The sequence below is a fragment of the Tenrec ecaudatus genome, chromosome 9, assembly GCF_050624435.1.
Source record: "Tenrec ecaudatus isolate mTenEca1 chromosome 9, mTenEca1.hap1, whole genome shotgun sequence".
Classification (NCBI taxonomy): domain Eukaryota; kingdom Metazoa; phylum Chordata; class Mammalia; order Afrosoricida; family Tenrecidae; genus Tenrec; species Tenrec ecaudatus.
Genome location: NC_134538.1, coordinates 157,555,054 through 157,575,824, shown reverse-complemented (window position 1 = coordinate 157,575,824; position 20,771 = coordinate 157,555,054). Strand labels below are relative to the sequence as shown.

General features: G+C 55.3%; 1 protein-coding gene across 3 annotated transcripts in view; it reads left to right on the top strand.

Moving 5' to 3' along the window:
- Positions 1-20,771, top strand: part of HIPK2 (homeodomain interacting protein kinase 2) — a 118,010-nt gene that overhangs the window by 82,879 nt on the left and 14,360 nt on the right. Inside the window, exons 8-13 of one of the 3 annotated variants that reach the window (XM_075558733.1) lie at positions 1,264-1,390; positions 2,891-3,012; positions 7,027-7,166; positions 11,531-11,710; positions 15,080-15,364; positions 19,253-19,503. In XM_075558733.1, the coding sequence (XP_075414848.1) occupies positions 1,264-1,390; positions 2,891-3,012; positions 7,027-7,166; positions 11,531-11,710; positions 15,080-15,364; positions 19,253-19,503 (1,105 nt within the window). Of the gene's footprint in view, positions 1-1,263; positions 1,391-2,890; positions 3,013-7,023; positions 7,167-11,530; positions 11,711-15,079; positions 15,365-19,252; positions 19,504-20,771 lie in introns of all 3 variants that reach the window. The other 2 variants (XM_075558732.1, XM_075558731.1) reach the window with 2 other exon arrangements.

Below are 20,771 nucleotides of genomic sequence, written 5' to 3'. Positions count from 1 at the left end.
TCCTGTCCATTCCCAAGAGTGAAATTCCCTAACCTTCCTCCCTAGCACGGATTCTCCTGAGACCCCGATCCTGAGGAGTCAGATAGAGGTACAGACAGACGGATGGATTGAAAGACAGATAGATGTTGGTTAGGTGGGTGGGTGAATGGACGAATATAGATAGATAGATAATGGATGATAGATGATGAACCATAGATAGATAGATAGATAGATAGATAGATAGATAGATAGATAGATAACATAGATCAATAATGGATGGTTATATAGATAAAATAGATGATGGATGATAGATTAAGTAGATGAAAAATAGATTGAGTAATGGATGGATGGATGGATGACAGATAATAGATTAAATCAATATATGATAAAATCAAACAATGACTATCGAGTCCATTGTGACTCCTAGCCACCGTTATGGACAGAGCAGAGTTCTCGGGTTTCCAAGGCAGTAAATCTTGACAGGAGCAGACAGCCTCATCTTTCTTTCTCAGAGTGGCGGCTTGTTCTAATTGCTGCCCTTGCAATTAGCAGCCACAGCAAAACCCACTCTACCTCCAGGGCTTCTTAGATAGATAATGGATTAAGGTCAATTTCATAAATGATGGGTGATGGATCAGCTAGATGAAAGATAAACTGGTGATGGGTGGATGGATGGATGGATGGATGGATGGATGGATGGATGGATGGATAGGTGGATAACAGAGTTAGGAGAAGGCAATTGTTTTCAAGTAACTGGCTGGTGGAACTGTGGAGACTGCCTAGTCCAAACTCCTCAGGGCAGGCAGCAAGCTAGATAGTCACGCAGGCTTCTTCTCCCAGAAACCTCAGTGTTCGCTGCTAGAGCCTTCGACTGATTGGATGAGGCCCACCCACATGATAGAGGACCATCTGGCTGGACCTGGGAATCGCAGGTCACTATGAGCAGAGTACCTTCACGGCAGCATGTAGAGCAGGGTCTGGCCAGGCACCGGGGCCTGAGCCCCTGGGAGGCAGGGGCTGCCCCTTTCAGCCAGATCCCCACCCCCACCCCCCGTGTGACTTCCTGGGTCTTGGTCTCTGCTCATGGGTTTGTCCATATGTCTTCCCGGAGCCCACTGTTGGATGTGGACACGCATCTCCCAGCACAGCACCTCCCTCTCTGTTCACCTTTGTTCATTTTTGTTCGATTCCCATCGTCCCTTCAGTTCCCCACCTCTACCAGTGTCACTGTTTCCTTAGCCACCCCGAAGTCTCTGTACTAACGACCCATCTGCACCCTGCCAGCCCTCCGCGGCGTCCATGGCGGCCGTGGCCCCACGCAGCATGCCCTTGCAGACGGGGACAGCCCAGATTTGCGCCCGGCCCGACCCCTTCCAGCAAGCTCTCATCGTGTGTCCCCCCGGCTTCCAAGGTAAGGATAAGCAGACACCTCCAGGACCTCCCCAAGCCCCCAGGACAGTGGTTGGTGCTGACTAAAGCCCCCAGATTTCCTTTGGTGAACATGTGGGTGGGACAGAACTTGAGGGCTGAGACTGGTGCTTCAGCCCCCAGCGGGCTCCTGGTATCCAGCCCGCTGGCCGGCACTTCATCCCTGAAGGAAGGACTGTCTGTAAGTGGCCCTGCCACCATTCTCTGGTGCCACGGTAACACACACCATGGAGGGAGGACGTGGACAAACAGTGGTTCATTCTCAAAGTGGGCAGGGCCAGAAGTCTGAACTCGGGGGTGAGGGGTGCAGCTCTAGGGAAAGGTCCTTATCTCTTGGAACATGTGCTCCTGACCAGGGGACTGTCAGGTGGTCTGGCCGCTCTACTCCCATTGCCAGGTCTAGCTGGAGTTTAATCTCTTTTATAGCAGAGGAGAAATAGACTCTCTGCTCAGCGCACCCCGTGATAATCCTGCTCATTAGCGTAACTGTCCAGTCCCGACTGGGATTCAACCACTGGCAGAGAAATTCCACTGGCCGCACACATTTTGAGAGGGGAGAGTTGAGGGCACACTGGCATGGTTCAGTCCCTAGCAGGGTCCTGTGATGTTGGTGTAGGCCCCTGAGTGTCCTCTCTGAGGTGCCTACTGTGTGGTCATCTGCAGAAGAGGGTCAGCATAGCCCCATCCCATTGAGCATGAGACAGAACCATGTCTGACAGGTGCCTCCCAGAACTCTCGCCCCCAGTGAGTCTAGGCAACCTCCCCACGCCCCACCTCCAGCCCTCGTCCCCTGTCGACGCCAAGTTCCAAGGTTGGCATGCTCTCTGGTACGATCCACCCAGAAGTCTCTAGAATGTTGTGGAGACCTAGCAGGTCCAAATTCCAGTGTCAGGTGGCAGGCAGGTGAGGTGAGAGTTCAGCCAAACTGTCTGTATCTGTCCCTGGAGGCAGCACCCCACCCCCACCCCCTTGGGAGAAGACCTAGCTCTGAAAGCTTCCATTGGCTGGAGGAGGCCCGCCCACATTGCCGAAGGTGAGATGTCCCAAGGCCACCTGGCTTCATCGCCCCCAGGCTGCCTTGTGACCAATCCACAGGGCAGGACCACGTTTGGCATGTAAAAGCAGTCCTCACAAGTGTGTGCCTGCAGACCCCATGGAGCACACCCACCTGAAGTGGCTCAGTCTCCAAGTCCAGGTGGTTCCCAACAGGTGGATCTCTGATCGCTGGCCCCTGGCTCAGTGTCTGGTAGCAACGCGTCCACATAGCTGCTCTGTGGTCACCCTCCCCATACCTGAATTTGACCATACGGCTTCGGATGACATTCATCCCAATTCATTTCCATGATGTGAACTTCAGTTAGGAACTAAGGGGGCACTACCAGAGGCCCTGGAAGGACCTATCGAGCAGAGGGGCTGGCATGGGGTGGAGGGAGGCTCTGTCGGTGACTCGCCTGTGCCTTCTCATCCCTGCCCATGGCCACAGGGTTACAAGCCTCGCCCTCGAAGCATGCTGGCTACTCGGTACGAATGGAGAACGCTGTGCCCATTGTCACGCAAGCCCCCGGTGCTCAGCCCCTCCAGATCCAACCAGGTCTGCTCGCCCAGGTAACTCACCCCCTTTGGTGTCTCGTCCCCTGGGTAAGGCTGTTCTCGGGGTGCTGTGCCAGCAGCGGTGCGAATGAGCACCGGGTGCATTGCCCGCCAATACCCAGCTCCCTATTTCAAGCAGAAATTCAGACACGAGAAAAGTGCAGGGGAAGTTAGAACTCAGGGGGGATCTATGGTAGAAATTCATCCGGGAGCCCCCTTTTTCTTTTTGTGGCGTGTGTGTGTGTGTGTGTGTGTGCAGCCCAAAAGGAGCCTGAGCAATTGTATCTCCTCATCATATAGCTGAAGAAGCAGGTTCTCTGAGGCCCACCCTGTCCTGTAGGGTCACTATGAATCTGCGTTGACTCCATAGTAGGGAGTTTGGTTTTGGTTTTTTGCCATCCGATTTTCGTGTGAGCATTACTATGATAGGAGTCAGGGACAGCTTGGCCTAAATGTTGGTTTAGAACTACCTTTATTGACTTGAAGGCAGTAAGTTTAGTTGAGTTTTGGTGTATTTTTTTTTCTTTTTTTAATGAAGTAGGTGCCCACGGGAGGGGGGAGGGAGAGAGAGAGAGAGAGGAAGTGGCTCAAGCAGATGTAGAGGCTGGCAAGTCCCAAGTCCAGCCAGACGCCTAAGCATCTCCTGACTCAGGTAGCTGCGGGAACAGGTGAATACAGATCAGCAGGTCAGAGGGCAGGCCACTGGCTCCAGGGCCAAGAACCAGAGGTCCGATGGTGACATGCCAGATGCAGGATCCCGAGCAAGCCAAAGCCAATGAGCTTTGCCAGCCTGTCCGTCGCTATGGGATTCATGCCGCACCTCTGAGGAAGCTCCCCTGACATCCGACCCTACCCCAGGGGCTATCGCTGCTGTCACAACATCCTATGCACAACATCCACAACTGCCAAATCACACCATCACGTAACTGCCCAGTTTGACAGATAGCTCTGACCCCACAGCTCCCCCAAAAGACTTTATTTGTAGACATTCCAGTTGAATAGACATTTGGTAGGCGGTGGGGTGGTGGGGCTGGATAGTAGAGTCGAATTGCAAAGGTCTGTTCTGGGCTCGTCGTTCTATCCCATTGTCTTCTCTGATATCCTTCTGTTACCTTAATTGGAGCAAGCCTGCTCCTTCACTTTCCCGCTTGAAGTCCACGCTTCCTCTTCCATAAGGATTTTAGCTATTCCTTTAGAAAAGCAACCACATTGAAACCCCTGTCCGTGTTTTTATGGGACTCAACTTTACACATACTTTGACTTTATTGTTACTTTAGAAGCAGTTGGCACCTGTATCCTGTTAGTCCCTTTCAGTCATGAGTGTGACGTAATCCTGTGTGCTCCATCTTATACTCTCGGTGACATTTCTTTCATTGCAGTAATTAATACGTATTTTCTAATTGCTTGTGACTCACTTCGAGACATGTGACTGACCAGTTGGGCAGATTGAGTTTGTTACCTAGCACTCCTCGATTCTCATTAGTTCTGAGTTTCTGTGGATTCCCTTGGATTCTCTAGATAGGTAGATTTTTGTTTGAAAATAATATGGTTTTCTTTCTTCCGCTTCAAATCGTGATCCTTGTTGTTTGTATTATTCAGCTATGACGGCCATACTGGGCATCCTTAGCTTTTGCTGAGCTTTAAAGGACATCATTCTGGCTGTTTTCTGTTCTGTGTTTTGTTGACTATAAATATTTTGATAAATACTTTTGCCTTATCAAATCTGCTGAATTTTTAAAAAATACTTTTATTGGGGGCTCTTACATCTCTTATCACAATCCATTCATTCATCCAGTGTGTCAAGCACATTTGTACATAGGCCGCCATCATCATTTTCAAAGCATTCTCTTCCCACTTGAGCCTCTGATATCAGCTCCCCACTTCTTCCTCCTCCCTCCCCTGCCCGCCCTCCCTCATGAACCCTTGAGAAGTTATAGATTATTATTTCTATATCTTACATCATCCTCCATTGCCCCTCACCCACTTTCCCGTTATCCATCCCCCTGGAAGGTAGTTCTAGGTTGATCCTTGTGATCGATTCCCCCGTTTTACCCCCACCCTCCCCTAATCCTCCTGGTGTCTCTACTCTCCTGTTGGCCCTGAGGGGGTTATCTATCCTGATACCCTGTGTCGCAGGCTCTTATCGGTAGCAGTGTGCATGCTCTGGTCTAATCCGATTTGTGAGGTAGAATTGAGGTCATGACAGTGGGGGGAAGGAAGCACCAAAGAGCTAGAGGAACGTTGTGTGTTTCATCAGTGCTATGCTGCACCCTGACTGGCTCATCTCTTCCCTGTGACCCCTCTGTGAGGGGATGTCCAACTGTCTACAGATGCGCATTGGGTCTCCACTCCATCCTCCCCTGCCCCCTCCCATTCACCTCGGGAATGGTTTTGTTCTGTCGAGTGTGCTGAATTTTAAGGAATGCATTTCGAGTTTTACCAAATGCCTCTCTGCATCTGATGGGAAACTCAGGTGTTCTTATCCGTCTTTCATCTGTTGGTGTGGCACATGCTCCACCGTTACAGCATCCTGTTCTTGGATCAGCCATGTGCTTCACCCTGGGGGGTTCCACGTGTTTGTCCCCCTTTAGCTCTGGACCGAGTCTGTAGAATCTACTGTTGTCAAGTCTCAGTTTTCGGGTTCCCGCTCACAGTGGCCCGGTGTGCAGTAGAGCCAAGCACCCCACAGGTCCTGCACCTGCCCACGGTTCCATGCTGTGCTGGGCCGTGTGGCAGCCACGGTATCAGCCCAGCTGTGTCCACCATCTCATGGAGGGATGGGTCCTCTGCTGACCCTCTGTTCCCATGCATGATCACTTTCCCCAGGGACTTGTGTGTGTCCTGCCACCTGTCCACCTGTTAGCATTTCCAAAGTCTCTTCTTAGGAGCTTTCCAAGACAGGTTTGTTTTTTCTTCTAGTCCTGTGGGTCTCAGCCTTCCTCATGCCGCGACCCCTTAATACAGTTTCTCCTGTGGTAGTGACCCCCCCCCACCCAACCCTACACTTATTTTCGTTGCTACTTCATTAATTGGGTGACCCCTATGTAAAGGGTCTTTGGACCCCCAAAGGAGTCGAGACCCACAGGTTGAGAACTGCTGTTGTAGCCGCTTCGCCAGCACCATAATTCCTTGTGGCCCTTGCAGGACTTAAAATAGAGGTTTTCACATACTTGAAATCAGGTCCCTGCCCAGTTATAAATCCATAGCAGGTTTAGCATAAAGCTGTCATTGAGCGCTAACGGCAGAGCGTCGTGCAAGAATTCTTACCACTGCCGTTCTCTCCCTTAGAGCGCCCCCGTCAGGGGCTAGTTGATACAGCGGCAATGTGTGCATCACCTGGAGCACCAAATGGCATCCCAAAGGGCAAGTGTTACACTGTGTCACTCTGTGCCCTTTGGTTTCTTTCTGGACATCTCTTTGTCTCTCCGCTTGTGATGGCACCTGTGCCCGTGTGTTGGACTGGTCATACGGGGCTCGCCCCGGACATCTTCAATGGCTCTGCTCCTGGACGCCGTGAGCTAACTGAGAACACTGATTTGACGGCCATTTTCAAAAAGCCTTAATGAAACCCAGAAGCATAAACTTCCAGGTCTAATGCACAAACGTCTACATCCCGGGTGGGGAACATTCCAAATGCTGAGATTTAAGGATAGCCAACCTTCTCTTTATCTTAAAAAAATTAAAATTAAAAAAACTCTTCCAGGATTGTGTTTGTTTGTGATAGGTCTTTGGAGCCCCCTCAGGCATGCATCCCTATATTTCCATGGCGTTGGAAGCTGTGCTTAGGGGTTGTTTGGGTTTCTCGCAAAGGATTCTGGGAGTCATGGTGATACAATGGGGCAAGCCTGGACTGTCACCCAGAATGTTGACATCCGAGCCCCCAGCCAAAGACCCCTCGGGCTGTAGTAACAGAGCACCCCAAAGTGGGTGACTGGAAGTCTGACACCAGGTGCCGGCCAGCTGGGTGCCCTCTGGGGGTGGGGGGTGGGGGGCATCTGCCTGACGTCTGCATCCCCTGTCCCACAGCAGGCCTGGCCCAGTGGGACCCAGCAGATCCTGCTCCCCCCCACGTGGCAGCAGCTCACAGGCGTGGCAGCCCACACGTCTGTGCCGCATGCGGCAGTGATTCCAGAGACCATGGCAGGCACCCAGCAGCTAGCCGACTGGCGGTAAGCAGCACTGGGGGGTGGGGAGAGGGGAGGACGAACTGTGGTGAGCTGAGAACGCCCCCCAAGAGCACCTGAGCTGGCCCAGACCTAGCTACCTACCTTATCAAACCAAACTCCAGGCACTTGAGTTTAGAACCGGCCCCTGTGAGCTCTCGAGACTGTAACTCTTAAAACGCCAAAGTTGCTGCCATCAAGGCCCTGGGGACTCATCGCCACCCCGGTGGGTTGTGAAGACTGACGAGAGTGGGGAGCCCAGTCTCCCTCCCTCCCGAGGAGTTGCTGGTGGTTCCAGGTTTATGACCATGAGGGTCGCAGCCCAGCGCCGAACCACCATGCCTCTAGGGACCCTTGTGGGGCGGGGGTTGTAAGACTGCCCCTGTGAGGGCCTGAGAGAGGCCCCGTCTTTCTCCCTGTGGCTATAAAGAGCTATCTAGACTTTATTTTTAAGTATGTGGATACACACACACAAGAGCACTTCAAAAAGTTTGTGGACAAACGGGATCCCGAGACCGGGCACTTTCCCATGAGCTCTGTGAAGTCCCATGACCTGCGCACAGTGGCCGGGAGACTGGACTCGGAGCTAGACACACAGAACAACAGTTGAAGTTGAAGCAGCCAATGCGTTTGCTACCTCTCAGTTTAGCACTGCTTTTTTCTAACGTTTCGGACTAATTTTTAAAAAGAGAAGGCAGACGTGAGCTGTGGAAGTGGGTGCCGGTGGGAGCAGTAGGCTGTGAATCCACACGCCAGGACTCCGCGAGCTCGCTCACTGCTGAGGTCAGCCCCACTCCGCCAAAGCTCCGAGCCTTTGGGCGACTCTGGGGAGCCACCTCGTCCTTGGAGTTAGGGTCTGCCCTCCACTGTGTTTTCAAGTCGATTGCCATTTCAGAAACCTTACTCAGGGTAGGAAGTTTCTCGATGTTTGGTTTTCTCCGAAAACAAAGAATTATCCCCAGGGGAGGAAAGCAGAGGCGTGTCCCCAGGGGCCTCAGCCAGGCAGGAACTAAAACCACTGCAGCGTGCTTGTGGAGATTTGAGGCAACACTGCCCACCGCCACCCCAACCCCCACCACTCAACTGGCTGGCCATCGTGCCTGTGGCTGCCAGACCCCACGCACCAGCCCTCACCTCCACCCACGGGCTTCCCTCCTGCACCCGAAAGACTGACTCCACCCTCCACGGAGACGTGCGTGTGGCTGCCATCAGAACGGGCTCCAGGGAGACTGAAATAGAGTCGGGAGAAGGTCCTGCCAGTCTCCTCCCCAGAAGCAGCCAGGAGAGAGCCCTGTGGATCAGAACAGTCCTTTCCCACAGCCCAGTGTGGCGATGGCACCGGAGCTAGTGGCCTCTCTTCCCGTGGCCTGTGGCGCTGCTAAGTGCCGGAGCGGATCGTGCCTGCTGATAACAATCACAGAGCGATGAGAAGGCCCAGGTGTGCTCTCCAGCCCCGCACACACACACACACGCACGCACGCACACATGCACCCCGACTATTGGGGGCACTTCCCAGCTGGCCACTCTGGGCCTGCCTCTGGCTCTGTGCCGTGTGCCCAAGGCTTGTTGGGGTCTAGCTCTGTGGTCAATACAAAACCTTCCCCATGTGGTAGCATGAGGACTCTCTAGCTGTGGTGGGGGCCCACCTGGCTTCTAAAGACCCCCCCTCCCACACACACACACCCCTGCTCCTGCTTCCCGTCTTCCAGGAGTATCAACGCCACGTGTAAATTCCAGAAACACTCACACGCTCACGCAGAATTTCTCCCCTCCTTCCTCCCTCCTTCCCTCCCCTCTTCCCTTCCTCTCTTCACCCCCTTGCTTAGCCACCACAGGAAGCTTCAGAAGCTGACACACTCTCCTCTCAATCTCGGCCCACCTCCCACTGGCCCTCACCTCCCACCTGTCCTCACCTCCCACCTGTCCTCACCACCCACCTGCCCTCACCACCCACCTGTCCTCACCTCCCACCTGCCCTCACCACCCACCTGCCCTCACCTCCCACCTGCCCTCACCTCCCACCTGCCCTCACCACCCACCTGTCCTCACCTCCCACCTGTCCTCACCACCCACCTGCCCTCACCACCCACCTGCCCTCACTTCCCACCTGCCCTCACCTCCCACCTGTCCTCACCTCCCACCTGCCCTCACCTCCCACCTGTCCTCACCTCCCACCTGCCCTCACCTCCCACCTGTCCTCACCTCCCACCTGTCCTCACCTCCCACCTGCCCTCACCACCCACCTGTCCTCACCTCCCACCTGTCCTCACCACCCACCTGCCCTCACCACCCACCTGCCCTCACTTCCCACCTGCCCTCACCTCCCACCTGTCCTCACCTCATGGCTGTTATCAGGTCTGACAAAGAGGAGCCCCAACTAGCCCAGTCGACTCCAGGGCAGCACACCCTCTGCCAGTGGAGACGTAACTGTCATGAAGTCACCACGCTGTCACTATGGAAGCTTCTCGGGCCCACCCTCGTGTCCCTGAGGCTCTATCCAAAGCTCCATAGAATTCTTTCTCCCCTTCTCCAGTTTGAAGAGAGAGGCCTCCCTGATTGTTCACAATCCAAAAGGAGCATTTAATTTCATTACGTGTCCAATGGGCTTGAAAGGCAGCAAATTAATCACCATTATTAGGAATATTTCCATAGTTAGGCAAACAAGCCTCCATGCTCTAGACAATCCACGTGATGAAAACTTTTGAGACGAAGCCCATTTTTACGTTAATGGCGGCTGGCATGTCTCAACGTGTGTCTGGTTGTCATTAAGTCTGATTTGATAACCTAGCTGGCACGTGCCAGGCCTGCCCACCCAACCTTCAGTTCTTCTCATTGTTCGTTCTCCGAACATGTGGCGAACTGGCACCTGCCTACTGCCCGCCTAGACTCCGTGCTGGCCACTGAGCTAACGCTGCCGAAACACCAAGAGAGCCCTGGTGTGCCGTAGGTTAAGTCTTGGGCTGTTCACCGAGAGGGTGGTCGTTCAAATCCATCAGCTGCGTCACGGGAGAAAGCCGAGGCCGTCTGCTTCTGGGGCAGTCCTACCCTGTCCTGCAGGGTCGCAGTGCGTCAGTCAGAACGGACTGCACGGCTTTGGGTGGGATTATACCAGGCACCAGGATCTGTTCTTCCACACCAACTACACTTTTCTGCATTGGTATGATCACCTCTGAGGGGCTGGCATGATCCATGGACAGGAACCACAGAAACCAGACAACAATGAAACCGAGAGGGAGACGACCTGAGACTCTACCACCGGGAATAAAGAACCCCCATTTTCCTGTTCGGTTTGGTTTTGACTTTTTATTGTGCATTAGGAGAAAGTATACAGAGCAAATTGGTTTTCTTTCTTTTCTTTTTTTTTAACAGATCGGGTTTCTAATCAGCCATTCGTACACATTTTGTTTTAACTCATCCACTGCAATCCACCCCTCGTCCTGTCCCAGCCCTCTGAATTTGTCCTGGGGCAAATGCCACCCACTGGGGCGTAATTGGTTGATGGTTCAAACACAGTGTGAGTCCCCTTCCAGACCTGAAGGGTGACTACGGGCCATAGTCGTTGGGGTCCACCAGGCTCTGTCCAACAAGTGAGGCTGGTCTCCTGCATGATTCTAGTTTGTGTCGACCCCACCCTCCACCCCAGTCCAGGACTTTCTCCCAAGAGCCCTTTCAGAGCAGTGGCAGCGGTGGCTGGACACCCTCTAGACCAGCGGTTCTCAGCCTGTCCCGACCCCTTTGGGAGTCGCACGACCCTTTCACAGGAACCGCCAACTCATAGCAGTATCAAAATGACAGTGATGAAGTAGCATCGGAAATCATTTGAAAGAGTGGCGGCCTGAGGACGGCGGAGCCCCACTGCTCTAGATCGTTTGGTCTCAGGGCTGTAGAGACTGATGTGCTTGGGACTGACATCTGTGGGTCCGTGGGTCTTCATGTGTCCTTCAGTTCCCATCACTTCTTCCTCTGGACCCTCCGGTCTCTCTTTGGGGATCAGTGGTTGCACCTTAGACGGCCGCTCAGGAGCAGTAAGACCCCCATTGCTCCAACTCCCTGGAGGAGGATGGGGAACACTGTCAGGGCAGCTGTGTCATGCCGGTTGACTTTGCTGTTCCCCCTCCCTCTCGCTCAAAGTCGGTGGGCTCCTCCCCACACGTCATTCAGCTATGTCCCTCCCTCCCCCCACACCTGGGAGACTCACGTAGGGAGCCGTTTTCCCTTGTGAACTTAGTCCCCTTGAAGACGAAGAGGCAGCCCCCTGCCACAGGCATTCTCTGTTCCATCTGCTTTTACTTGGGGAGGGAGGTTTCTCTTATAAAGGCCCTAAGCTTGTGTAAAACAGTAAGTCACCTCTTTTCCCATCTCCCTTCTAGGAATACCCATGCCCATGGCAGCCATTACAATCCCATCATGCAGCAGCCCACCCTGCTGACAGGCCACGTGACACTCCCCGCAGCCCAGCCCTTGAACGTGGGTGTGGCCCACGTGATGCGGCAGCAGCCCACCAGCACCACCTCCTCCCGGAAGAGTAAGCAGCACCAATCGGCAGCAAGGTAGGTCTGGTGTGGATTGGGAGAGCTAGGAAGAAGGGCCTGGTGATCTCCCGGGCATCAGCCCAGGAAAACCAGAGGGATCTGGACAGAGCGAGGTTGACGGGAGCTCCCTAGGCACAGGTCCAACATACATGAGACACACGTTAACACTCACTCTTGACATTTTCACTGAGTTCCAACGAAAAGTCCCATCACACGCCCTCTACCCCCCACCACCTGGGTATAAAATGTTGGCTACAGCGAGGACATTCCCTCATGCTCTCTCCCAGCCAGACCACCCCCACGTCCGTGGGTCGTGTCCTCAGGAGACACCAGTCCTGGAGAAGGACATCGTGCTTGGAGAAGTGGCGGGGCAGCAGAGAGGAGGAAGGCCCTCAAGGAGACGCATGGGCTTAGGACAGGCTCCTCAGAACAACGGGGGGATGGTGCCGAACCAGGCAGTGTCCTGTTCTGTGTGCACAAGGGTCTCTGTGTACCTAGCAACCACACTACGGGGCTCAAAGTGCGCACTGGCCGCCGCAGTGGCCTCCAGCAGACCAAGCATCGTTACAATGTCCCAGGCCGTGTTTCTGTCGGCTGGACAGGGGCCACTGTGAGGCACAGCAACCTGCACTTTGGGTCTCGGGCTGCTCCCTGGCAGATGCAGGCAGGACCTCTCCACCCAGAGATCCCCAGGCTGTTCACGGTTTTCCGAGTGGGCTGAGCAGTCTCTAGGGACCAGCAGGACAGGCCTGGCCCCAGGGAGGCCTCAGGCCCCCCTTGAAGGACATGTTCCGCCCTCATCCAGGCAGTGGCCAGCCCTGTGGGTGAAGGAGCTCTCCCCCTTCAAATTCCCCTGGGAAACCATCTCACTGGGGCGGCTCTGGAGAAGACATGGAGCCGCCTTTGAAATCTGAGGTTAGACATTTCACCCAGTAGCCCAGAGCCCTCACCATTCCCGCTCAATCCAGCCTCGTCTCCCTGATTCCTTACGAAGTTGGCATCCGCCAGGCTGTGCCCCAGGAATCCACTCACACAGCCTTCTGGAAAAGGCAGCACCAGAAGCCAGAGGCCGGCTTCCCACAGGGCCCTGAGTGGGATGAGTGGGGCGGGTGGCCAACTGATGTGCTGTGAGAGAAAGTTCTAGAACTGGAGCCAGCAAACTACAGCTTCAAGCCATCCTCGGCTCATCCGATGGGCTCCCACAGCTCTGAAGTAAACAGAATTTGTAAAGGGGATCATTCAGGAAAGGGTAAAAAATATATGTTTATGGCTCTAGAGTGATTTTTACATTGTTGCGAGGGACAAGGTTGGCTGTTCTGGCTCAAAGGTTTGCGACCCCTGCTCTGAAATGTAGAGTGTGTTCTATACCCCAAGTTGTGGTTGGAGAGGTGTTACCTGACTCTTCTATCTGTTAAAACTCAGTGAAGAAATGGAAAAGTGAATTCTACTGTATGGAAAGTATGCTTCTATGAACCTGACTGAGGAGCCCAGGTGGCCTAGCGGTTAGGGCTGCATTGCTAACCAAGTTCAGACCCACCCAGCCGCTCCTCGGGAGAAAGGCCTGACCATCTACCCCATAAAGACTTCAGCGTAGGAAGCCCTGTGGGGCAGCCCTTCTCTGTCCGGTAGAGTCACACACGCCGGAATGGACCGCCAGCACCCGGCCACGGCAAACCTGTGGGCAGGATCCAGGTAGTGTGGGCTCACTCTCGCCCCCTAATGGCTTACTTGAGGGACCACGGCTACAGAATGACAGCCCCGGGCGGGGGCGCTACGGGAGTAGTGCTGCCCTCCCCCTCGGGAGCCAGACTCCCAGGCTTCCAGGGTTGCCTCCTGGTATCCTACATCCTTGTCGGAACCAGGCCTGCCTTGACCATTCCCGCTCGACATGAACCCAGGAGCCCCTCAAGGGAAGCAGCAGCGGGTTTAGGTTTGGGGTTTGGCCATCTCGTTGGTGAAGGTGTAAGAGTCTGCGTTCCACTCTACGTTGGCGCTGGCCTCTCCCTGGGCAGACCCTGCCGCGGTCGGCAAGAACAGGGTGGGGAAAGAAGGAGGTCCTTTTTTTTTTCTTTCCTAAAGTTACCAGAGAGAGAACGGCAACTGACAAGGAATTTCTGACCCACCTCGATTGAGGCCTCTCAGGCCTGCCTTTGCCCGGCTTTCTGCCGCCTTCCGAGCTCTGGTCCCACCCCCTTGAGGTCCCGGCACCCACGTGCAGAAGAGCCTCCGGTTGTAATTTTTCTCACACATATCCCAACGCTCTGCCTTCATGGCCTGCTCTCTGACGAGAGGAAGGAAGCCCAGCGTCTGGGTGACCACGTTTAGATCTCTAGACCAGGGGCCAGCACACTCTTGAGGCGGAAGAGCCCCTATTGTCCCTCACAGCAATTTTTAAATTATTCGGGAACCAAAAGTACATTCGAAAAGCAAGTAGAATCGCTATTATCTGCATCCTATCTTTACAGTGTTTCTGATTCCCATTCCGAACCACTTGCATGACCCACAGGAGCCACGTATGACCAGTGAGCTGCAGTTTGTCGACCCTGCTTTAGCCACAGGTTCCCAAGCCCAACTGACCTATTGTCCCCTTTCCAGAACGGCAGCCCCTCTGGATCATTCCAGAGCTCCTCCCCGCCCCCCAGGGGACGGCATCACCCACTTTGGGAAACACTGCTTTAGATCAAGACACTGTACAGAAGAGTGTTCTGGTTAAATAAACCATTAGCAAGGAAACCAAAGTCATCATGTGGCAGATACCACTTCCCCCACCACACCCCAAAACTAGGAAATCCAGTGTGCGTGTGCGTGTGTGTGTGTGTGTGTGTGTATGTGTTGGGGGGGAGCTGTGGCTGTGGACTCTGAGCCATGACCAGGCCCTGCTGGGAAGGTGGACCTGGACCCCTCGAGAATGGGCTGCAGGGCAGACCCGGTGGAAGTTCTCGCTGTTAGATCCACAGGAGCTTGGTAGTAGAATGTCACCTCCCTTGAGGGAGACCCGGGCTTCATCCCAGCTGGTGCACTTCCCGTGCTGCTGCCACCTGTCTGTCAGTGGAGGCCTGTGTGTGGCTGTCGTGCTGGCCCCGGTCAGAGGAGACCAGGAAGAAAGACCTGGTCCACAGCCGAGCACGGGACAGCACAGCACCGGGCAGCGTTTCGCTCCTTGGCACACAGAGCTGCTATGTGACTTTGGGCCTGCTGGGTGGGAGCCAACCAGCCACAGCGATGGCACCCTCTACCCCAGGAAGCCCACGGGGCCCTAGGCTCAGCCCCTCGTGCCACCACAGGGCCTGGTGCTCCCCGTGTGCCTGGCCCTGGCATCCCCACTGTGTCCGATGGCCCGGGTCCTGGGCTGGCCTCCCTCTGAGGGTCACGCCTTTGCCATTCCAGGAGCAACGTGTCCACCTGCGAAGTGACCTCCTCTCAGGCCGTCGGCTCCCCGCAACGCTCCAAGCGCGTGAAGGAGAACACGCCACCGCGCTGCGCCATGGTTCACAACAGCCCAGCCTGCGGCTCCACGGTCACCTGCGGGTGGGGTGACGCGGCCTCCAGCGGCACCCGGGAGCGGCAGCGGCAGACCATCGTCATCCCCGACACCCCCAGCCCCACGGTCAGCGTCATCACCATCAGCAGCGACACGGATGAGGAGGAGGAGCAGAAGCACGCCCCCACCAGGTGAGACCACACCTCGCCCCAGCGTGGAGGGGGGTGCTGGGCCCCTGCCACCGCCTGGGCCATTTCCCTCCCCAGCCGCCAGCCTGATCCCTCACTCTGCCTCGGCTACATCCTAGCACCCTAAGGTGACTCTCAGGGGACACCGAGCAGGTGTTTCCATCGCTGGTCGACACCGAGTGGACTCCCAGTTGCTTGTTGGCACCGTGAGAATCAGGTGTACGGGATATCCGCTCCCTGTCCCCACATGATGAATGCTCACCGCCTCGGCCCACACTGCCGGGCTCCCTCAGAACACGACGTCACTGTCCCGTTCATCAGAAACCCTCCTGGGAGTGACCAACCCAACCTCTCTGACCACCTGTGGGTGCCCCCTGCAGACTTCCCTCCAGAGGCCTCAGAATCCACCCTACCCCCGTGTGTCTCAGAAAGAGGGGAGAGCGTTTGTTGTGTTTGCACAGTGAGGAACCTGGGGTGCAGCCAGAGTATGGTGGCACTCAGTAACCCACTGTTGGAACCTAGGGTCCTGTCCCTGGAAGCAGTCACCCCCCGTACCCGATGGGCTAAGGTCTCGAGACCCGGCATGCCTGCTCCTGGGCCGGGGAGCCGAGCCCCAGCCTGTGACCCTGTGGGTGTGGACTTACCTGGTCACTGATGCACCATCACAGAGCCCTTGGTTGGGCAGGAAATCCCCACCCTTGAAGTCATTGCCAAACCTACAGCTGTCCGGTGAGGCCCTTCTCGTGATTGCCCTTCCCCTGGGGAGCTGTTCGTGGTGAGGGCCCAGTCAGAAGGGAGCTTCCCCCACAGCCCTTTGCCAGACCTGGAAGATAGAAAATCATTTAAAACCCTACTCTATCAATTCAGCCAGAACTTGTTTCTAAAGGATGAGGTTGTGTGACTGTGGTCGCCTGACCTCTGTGCCCCCGGGGACTCTGGTGTGTGTTTGGGGGAGGGGGCTTAGATGTCCTAGAGAAGCTGTGCAGGTGCACCCCTGGAGTGGCTGCGGATCCAGAGTGCCTGGTGGGGGGGAGGTCACTTCGTGCTGTGAGGAGTGTGTCAGGCAGCTGGTGCAAACAGTGGCTGGGCTCAACTGCGCACTACAAGGTTGGCAGTTCGAGGCCCCATAATCATCCCTGAAAACCCTGTGGCTCACAGATCTACTGTGACACCTGTAGGGGTGAGTTCACGTGATATCACCTGGTGGGGGCTCCGGGGGACTAGTTAGACCAGGATGTGAAGCCCAAAAGGAGGCGCTGCAGATTCAGATCACAGAGGAACCAAGGTGGGTTCTCCCGTGAGATACCATGATGGTGTTTTCTGGAAGGCTCAAAGGGCTATTCCAATTTTTAGGCATCCGGAAAGCAAGCACGTGTACTTGGGTCTGGTTGACGCTATGTTATTGAACAGCCACAGTGTGACCATGCGTGCGATGGTGGGCACATTTTAAGAAGGGAGGAGACTACGGTAGCTCGTGTGCAGAGATCGGGAGTATCCTAACATGAAATGTCATGAAGATCACTGGCTCGAGAGGTCTGCAGGGCCATAAGCAAAAGCAAAAGAAAGCGCAGACAAATCATGGCAGCACAAAGCTGCACCAGCTGCACAAAAAACAGCCAACTTCTGTGGGGACTCAGGGAGGAAATGGCTTCAGGAAACAGCAGGGTGGAGGGAGTGCTTTAGGCCAAAACGCAGGCAGGTGTGAACCACCAACAGAGGATGGCGAGAGAGAGGCCAAGCCACGGAGGTGGGCAAGTGGGATCAGACCGGCAGAGCAGCTGGTCATCAAGGGGAAAGCAAGAAGCCAGGGAGATGGGTCTGAAATGGGCAGGGGTGACAGAGAGGGCTCCCCTCAGATGAAGTGAGCCCCCAAGTGTAGCCACAGGGAGCTCGGGACAGCTCTAGACTGATCCAGTTCTAGCAGAACACTGCTCTCTCCTCCCTCACAGTGAGCATCTCCATCCCCACCTTGTGTGTGCCGACCTCGGCTCCACCACGTCCCTGCAGTTCTGGCTCCTGATGCCAGCCCTGTCTGCTACCTGAAAGACCATGAATTCCCAAAGGTGACTCCCACTGTGGCTGGAGAATTGGCCTGCAGACGGAAAACTAACTATACTTAGGCTACAGTGAAGAGAGCATTCGCAGGGGCCCTCAGAATTAAGTAGTAAGGCAGATCTGATTTAAATATTTATCGGGGATTTTGATTTGAGGACCCTCAAACTTGCTGAGCAAGCCGGGCCCCTCTCTACTTGAGCTGACAGCGAGGACAGCCACATGCCCCATCGTGCCGGGAAGCCCGGGGTTCGTGAACGAGCCTATCTCTGGCAGCTCTGGCTATCAGAAAGGACTTGTTTATGTTGAGTAGAGGCCTCACTCGATTTTTCCAGAAAGGTCCTGGGTAGTGGGTACTGTCTGAGTCTACATTTTTCCCAAGGAGGCGCCAAGTCACTGAGAGAGGATGCGGCCTGTCCTCAGCCACCTCGGCTCATGCTGAAGGCAGTGCTACCACAGGGTGGGCGGGGAGGGGGGGAGGTGAATTCCACTCGGAGCCAGAGGGACCTTTTCTGCTCTTCTGCAGCCCCTGAGAATGTCCATCCTAGATATGACCTGCCAGACAGAACCCAGAAAACATCACGGTGGTGGCACCAGGGCCTTCGAGAGGGCACCCCACCCAAGCCCCTCAGTCACCAGGCTATAGCCAGCTTCTCAGGGCAGTGCCCCCACTCGGCCTGACACTGCCCTTGTTGGTGGAGCTCCAGAACTCCCCCAGGGGCTCTGTCACTTCCGTGTGACCTTGGGCAGGCCCTGTCACTTCCGTGTGACCTTGGACAGGCAACCGTACAGCCACTGCACCCCTATGAGACGTTCTAGAAATAGGGCTGCCATCAAGTGGGACGGCAGCAGACCATCTGTCCTCAGCAGTCAATCTTTCCTAAAAATAAATGATCAATGCATGAAAACACATTAATAAGGTCCGTTTTTAGAACTTTACCCGGTAACCCAGTGCATCCAATTGTCGTCCTCCTACCAGCCTCCCGGGGCTTGGAGGCACACAGGACAGCTTCCAGAGACACCACGTCCTCCACCCCGCTACTGTGAGCAGCCCAGGGCAGTGTGGAAGCACCCTCGCCTGGCCCAGACCATGACTGCCCCTTTGCCCACAGATCCTGCAAAGATGCAGAGGGTGTAGACCCAGCACAAACGGTTCCTCAGACCTTACTGGCTCCCCACTAAGTCATAAGGTGACCAGGTGTCCGCTTTTAAACAATTTTTCCCACGTCCCGCAGCATTTTAAAAAGTCCCTTTTTAAAGGGTATACGGTTTTCGGCTGCCCTGTGGCTATTTCACCAGGATATGAGTTTTATCAATGGTGTCCCGCTTTACAAATGTTAAAATCTGGTCACCTTACGACTGTGTCTCCCTCCTCAGAACCTGCCATTCCTCAAAAAGCACCTCCCTCCCCAGACTTGTCTTTTCCCTCTTTAGACCTTCCCACCACCCTCCTCAGACCTTACCTTCCCTTACCTTCCCCCCAACCCCTGTAGCCTGTCCTGGGTCCCCCTAGAAACCCCGTGCCCTTTCTGCATGTCACAGGCCCCAGGCTAAGCTCACAGTTTCCTCTTCAGCAGGTTGACCCCCTAGACCAGGCCGCCAGTTCCCAGGCTCCTGCTGCCTGCCGCCCAACACCCTCCCCCGCCCCCCACCTTTACTAGATGCTCATCCCAGTGGCCCTGGGCTGGGCTCACTGCACGCCTGAACTCTGGGTGCATCCCTGGGGCTTAGCTCCCACCAGTCCCCCACGGGCACCAGCCCTTCACACCTGGCAGCAGCTGGGCTGGGGAGCCTCTGCCTGAGCGGCGCCCACCTCCCTCTGCACCCCTGTCCTTCCAGTAGCGTCTCCAAGCAGCGGAAGAACGTCATCAGCTGTGTCACGGTCCACGACTCCCCCTACTCCGACTCCTCCAGCAACAACAGCCCCTACTCGGCGGGGCAGCAGCGGGCCGGCCACGGCAGCAGCCACGCCTTTGACAGCAAGGGCGGCCTGGACAGCCACTGCTCCGGCAACCCCAGGACCATCATCGTGCCCCCTCTGAAGACCCAGGCCAGCGAGGTGCTGGTGGAGTGTGACGGCCTCGCGCCAGGTAACGGGGGAGGGCAGCTTCTCGGGGGTGGGGCACTGTGTCCTGCTGCTGGCCTCAAGCCCACCACCCTTGTGGTCAAGTAGAACTGTGCTCCGCGGGGTTGAAGTGGCTAGTTTCTCAGAGCCCTGGTGGCATAGTGGTTACGTGCTAGACTGCTCACCTCGAGGTGAGGAGTTCAAAGCCACCATTTGCTCCCTGGGGGGAAAACGAGGCTTTGTACTTCTGTAAAGAGTCGCAGTCTCAGAAACCCCCAGCGGCAGCTCTGCCCTGTTTGCTAGGATTACCATGCATCAGAATCAGCTCAGCAGCAGTGAGTCTGGTGGTTTTGTTTTTTCGGAAGTTGACTGACAAGGCTGTCCTTCGAAGCGCCAGGCATTAACCTGTGAACCCCTACTGCCATTGAGTCACTTCCAACTCGGCGCCCTGTAGGAGGTGGTAGAACGGCCTAGGTTGCGGTTTCTCTCATAAGCAGCTGCCACCTCTTCTTCCCATGGAGCTAGTGGTCCCGAGCCACCCATCCTTGCTGCTAACCACTGCACCACCGGGGCGCCTCATTTCATTCTATTGGGAGTCAAATCTTAAAAACCACCCAGATGGCCAAGGAACACAAGGGACATTCAGACAAATACTAAGAATTACAAAAGTTACTCCCAGTAAAAGCCAGCCTGGTGGTGCAGTGTGGTTAAACCACTTGCTGCAAGCAAACAGGTCAGCGGGTCAAACCCACCAGCCGCTGTGGTGTCCATTTCTGCAAAGACGTTCAGCTGTGGAAACCCAGCGGGGCGGCTACGAGTGGCAGCCAACCATGACAGCGGGTGTCCCTCGAGCACCGATGTGCTGCTGTCTATGGAGAGATTCCTGGTGGCTCCGGAGTCCCAGAACCCACCATGCCCTGAGCACAGCACCACCCCAGGCCTGCAGCTGTCTGTCCGTCATGGCAGTGGTTCTCAGCCTTCCCAATGCTGTGACCCTTTCGGACAGCTCCTCATGCAACCATAAAGCTATTTTCGTTGCTACTTCATCACTGTCATTTTGCTACTGCTATGAATCGGGCAACCCCTCTGAAAGTGTCGTTCCACCCCCAAAGGGTTCTCGACTCACAGGTTAAGAACCGCTGCTTTACAGGGCTGCGGGTCCCTGTGCTGGCCCCTGGAACCAGGAATCGCAGCTTGCCAGGGACCATGGTCTCCCTGCAATGACTACAGTCCGGAGGAAGACTGCCTGTCCATCCTTCCTCCCCCCTAGCCTTCTGTGGTCTCAGGTCAGGG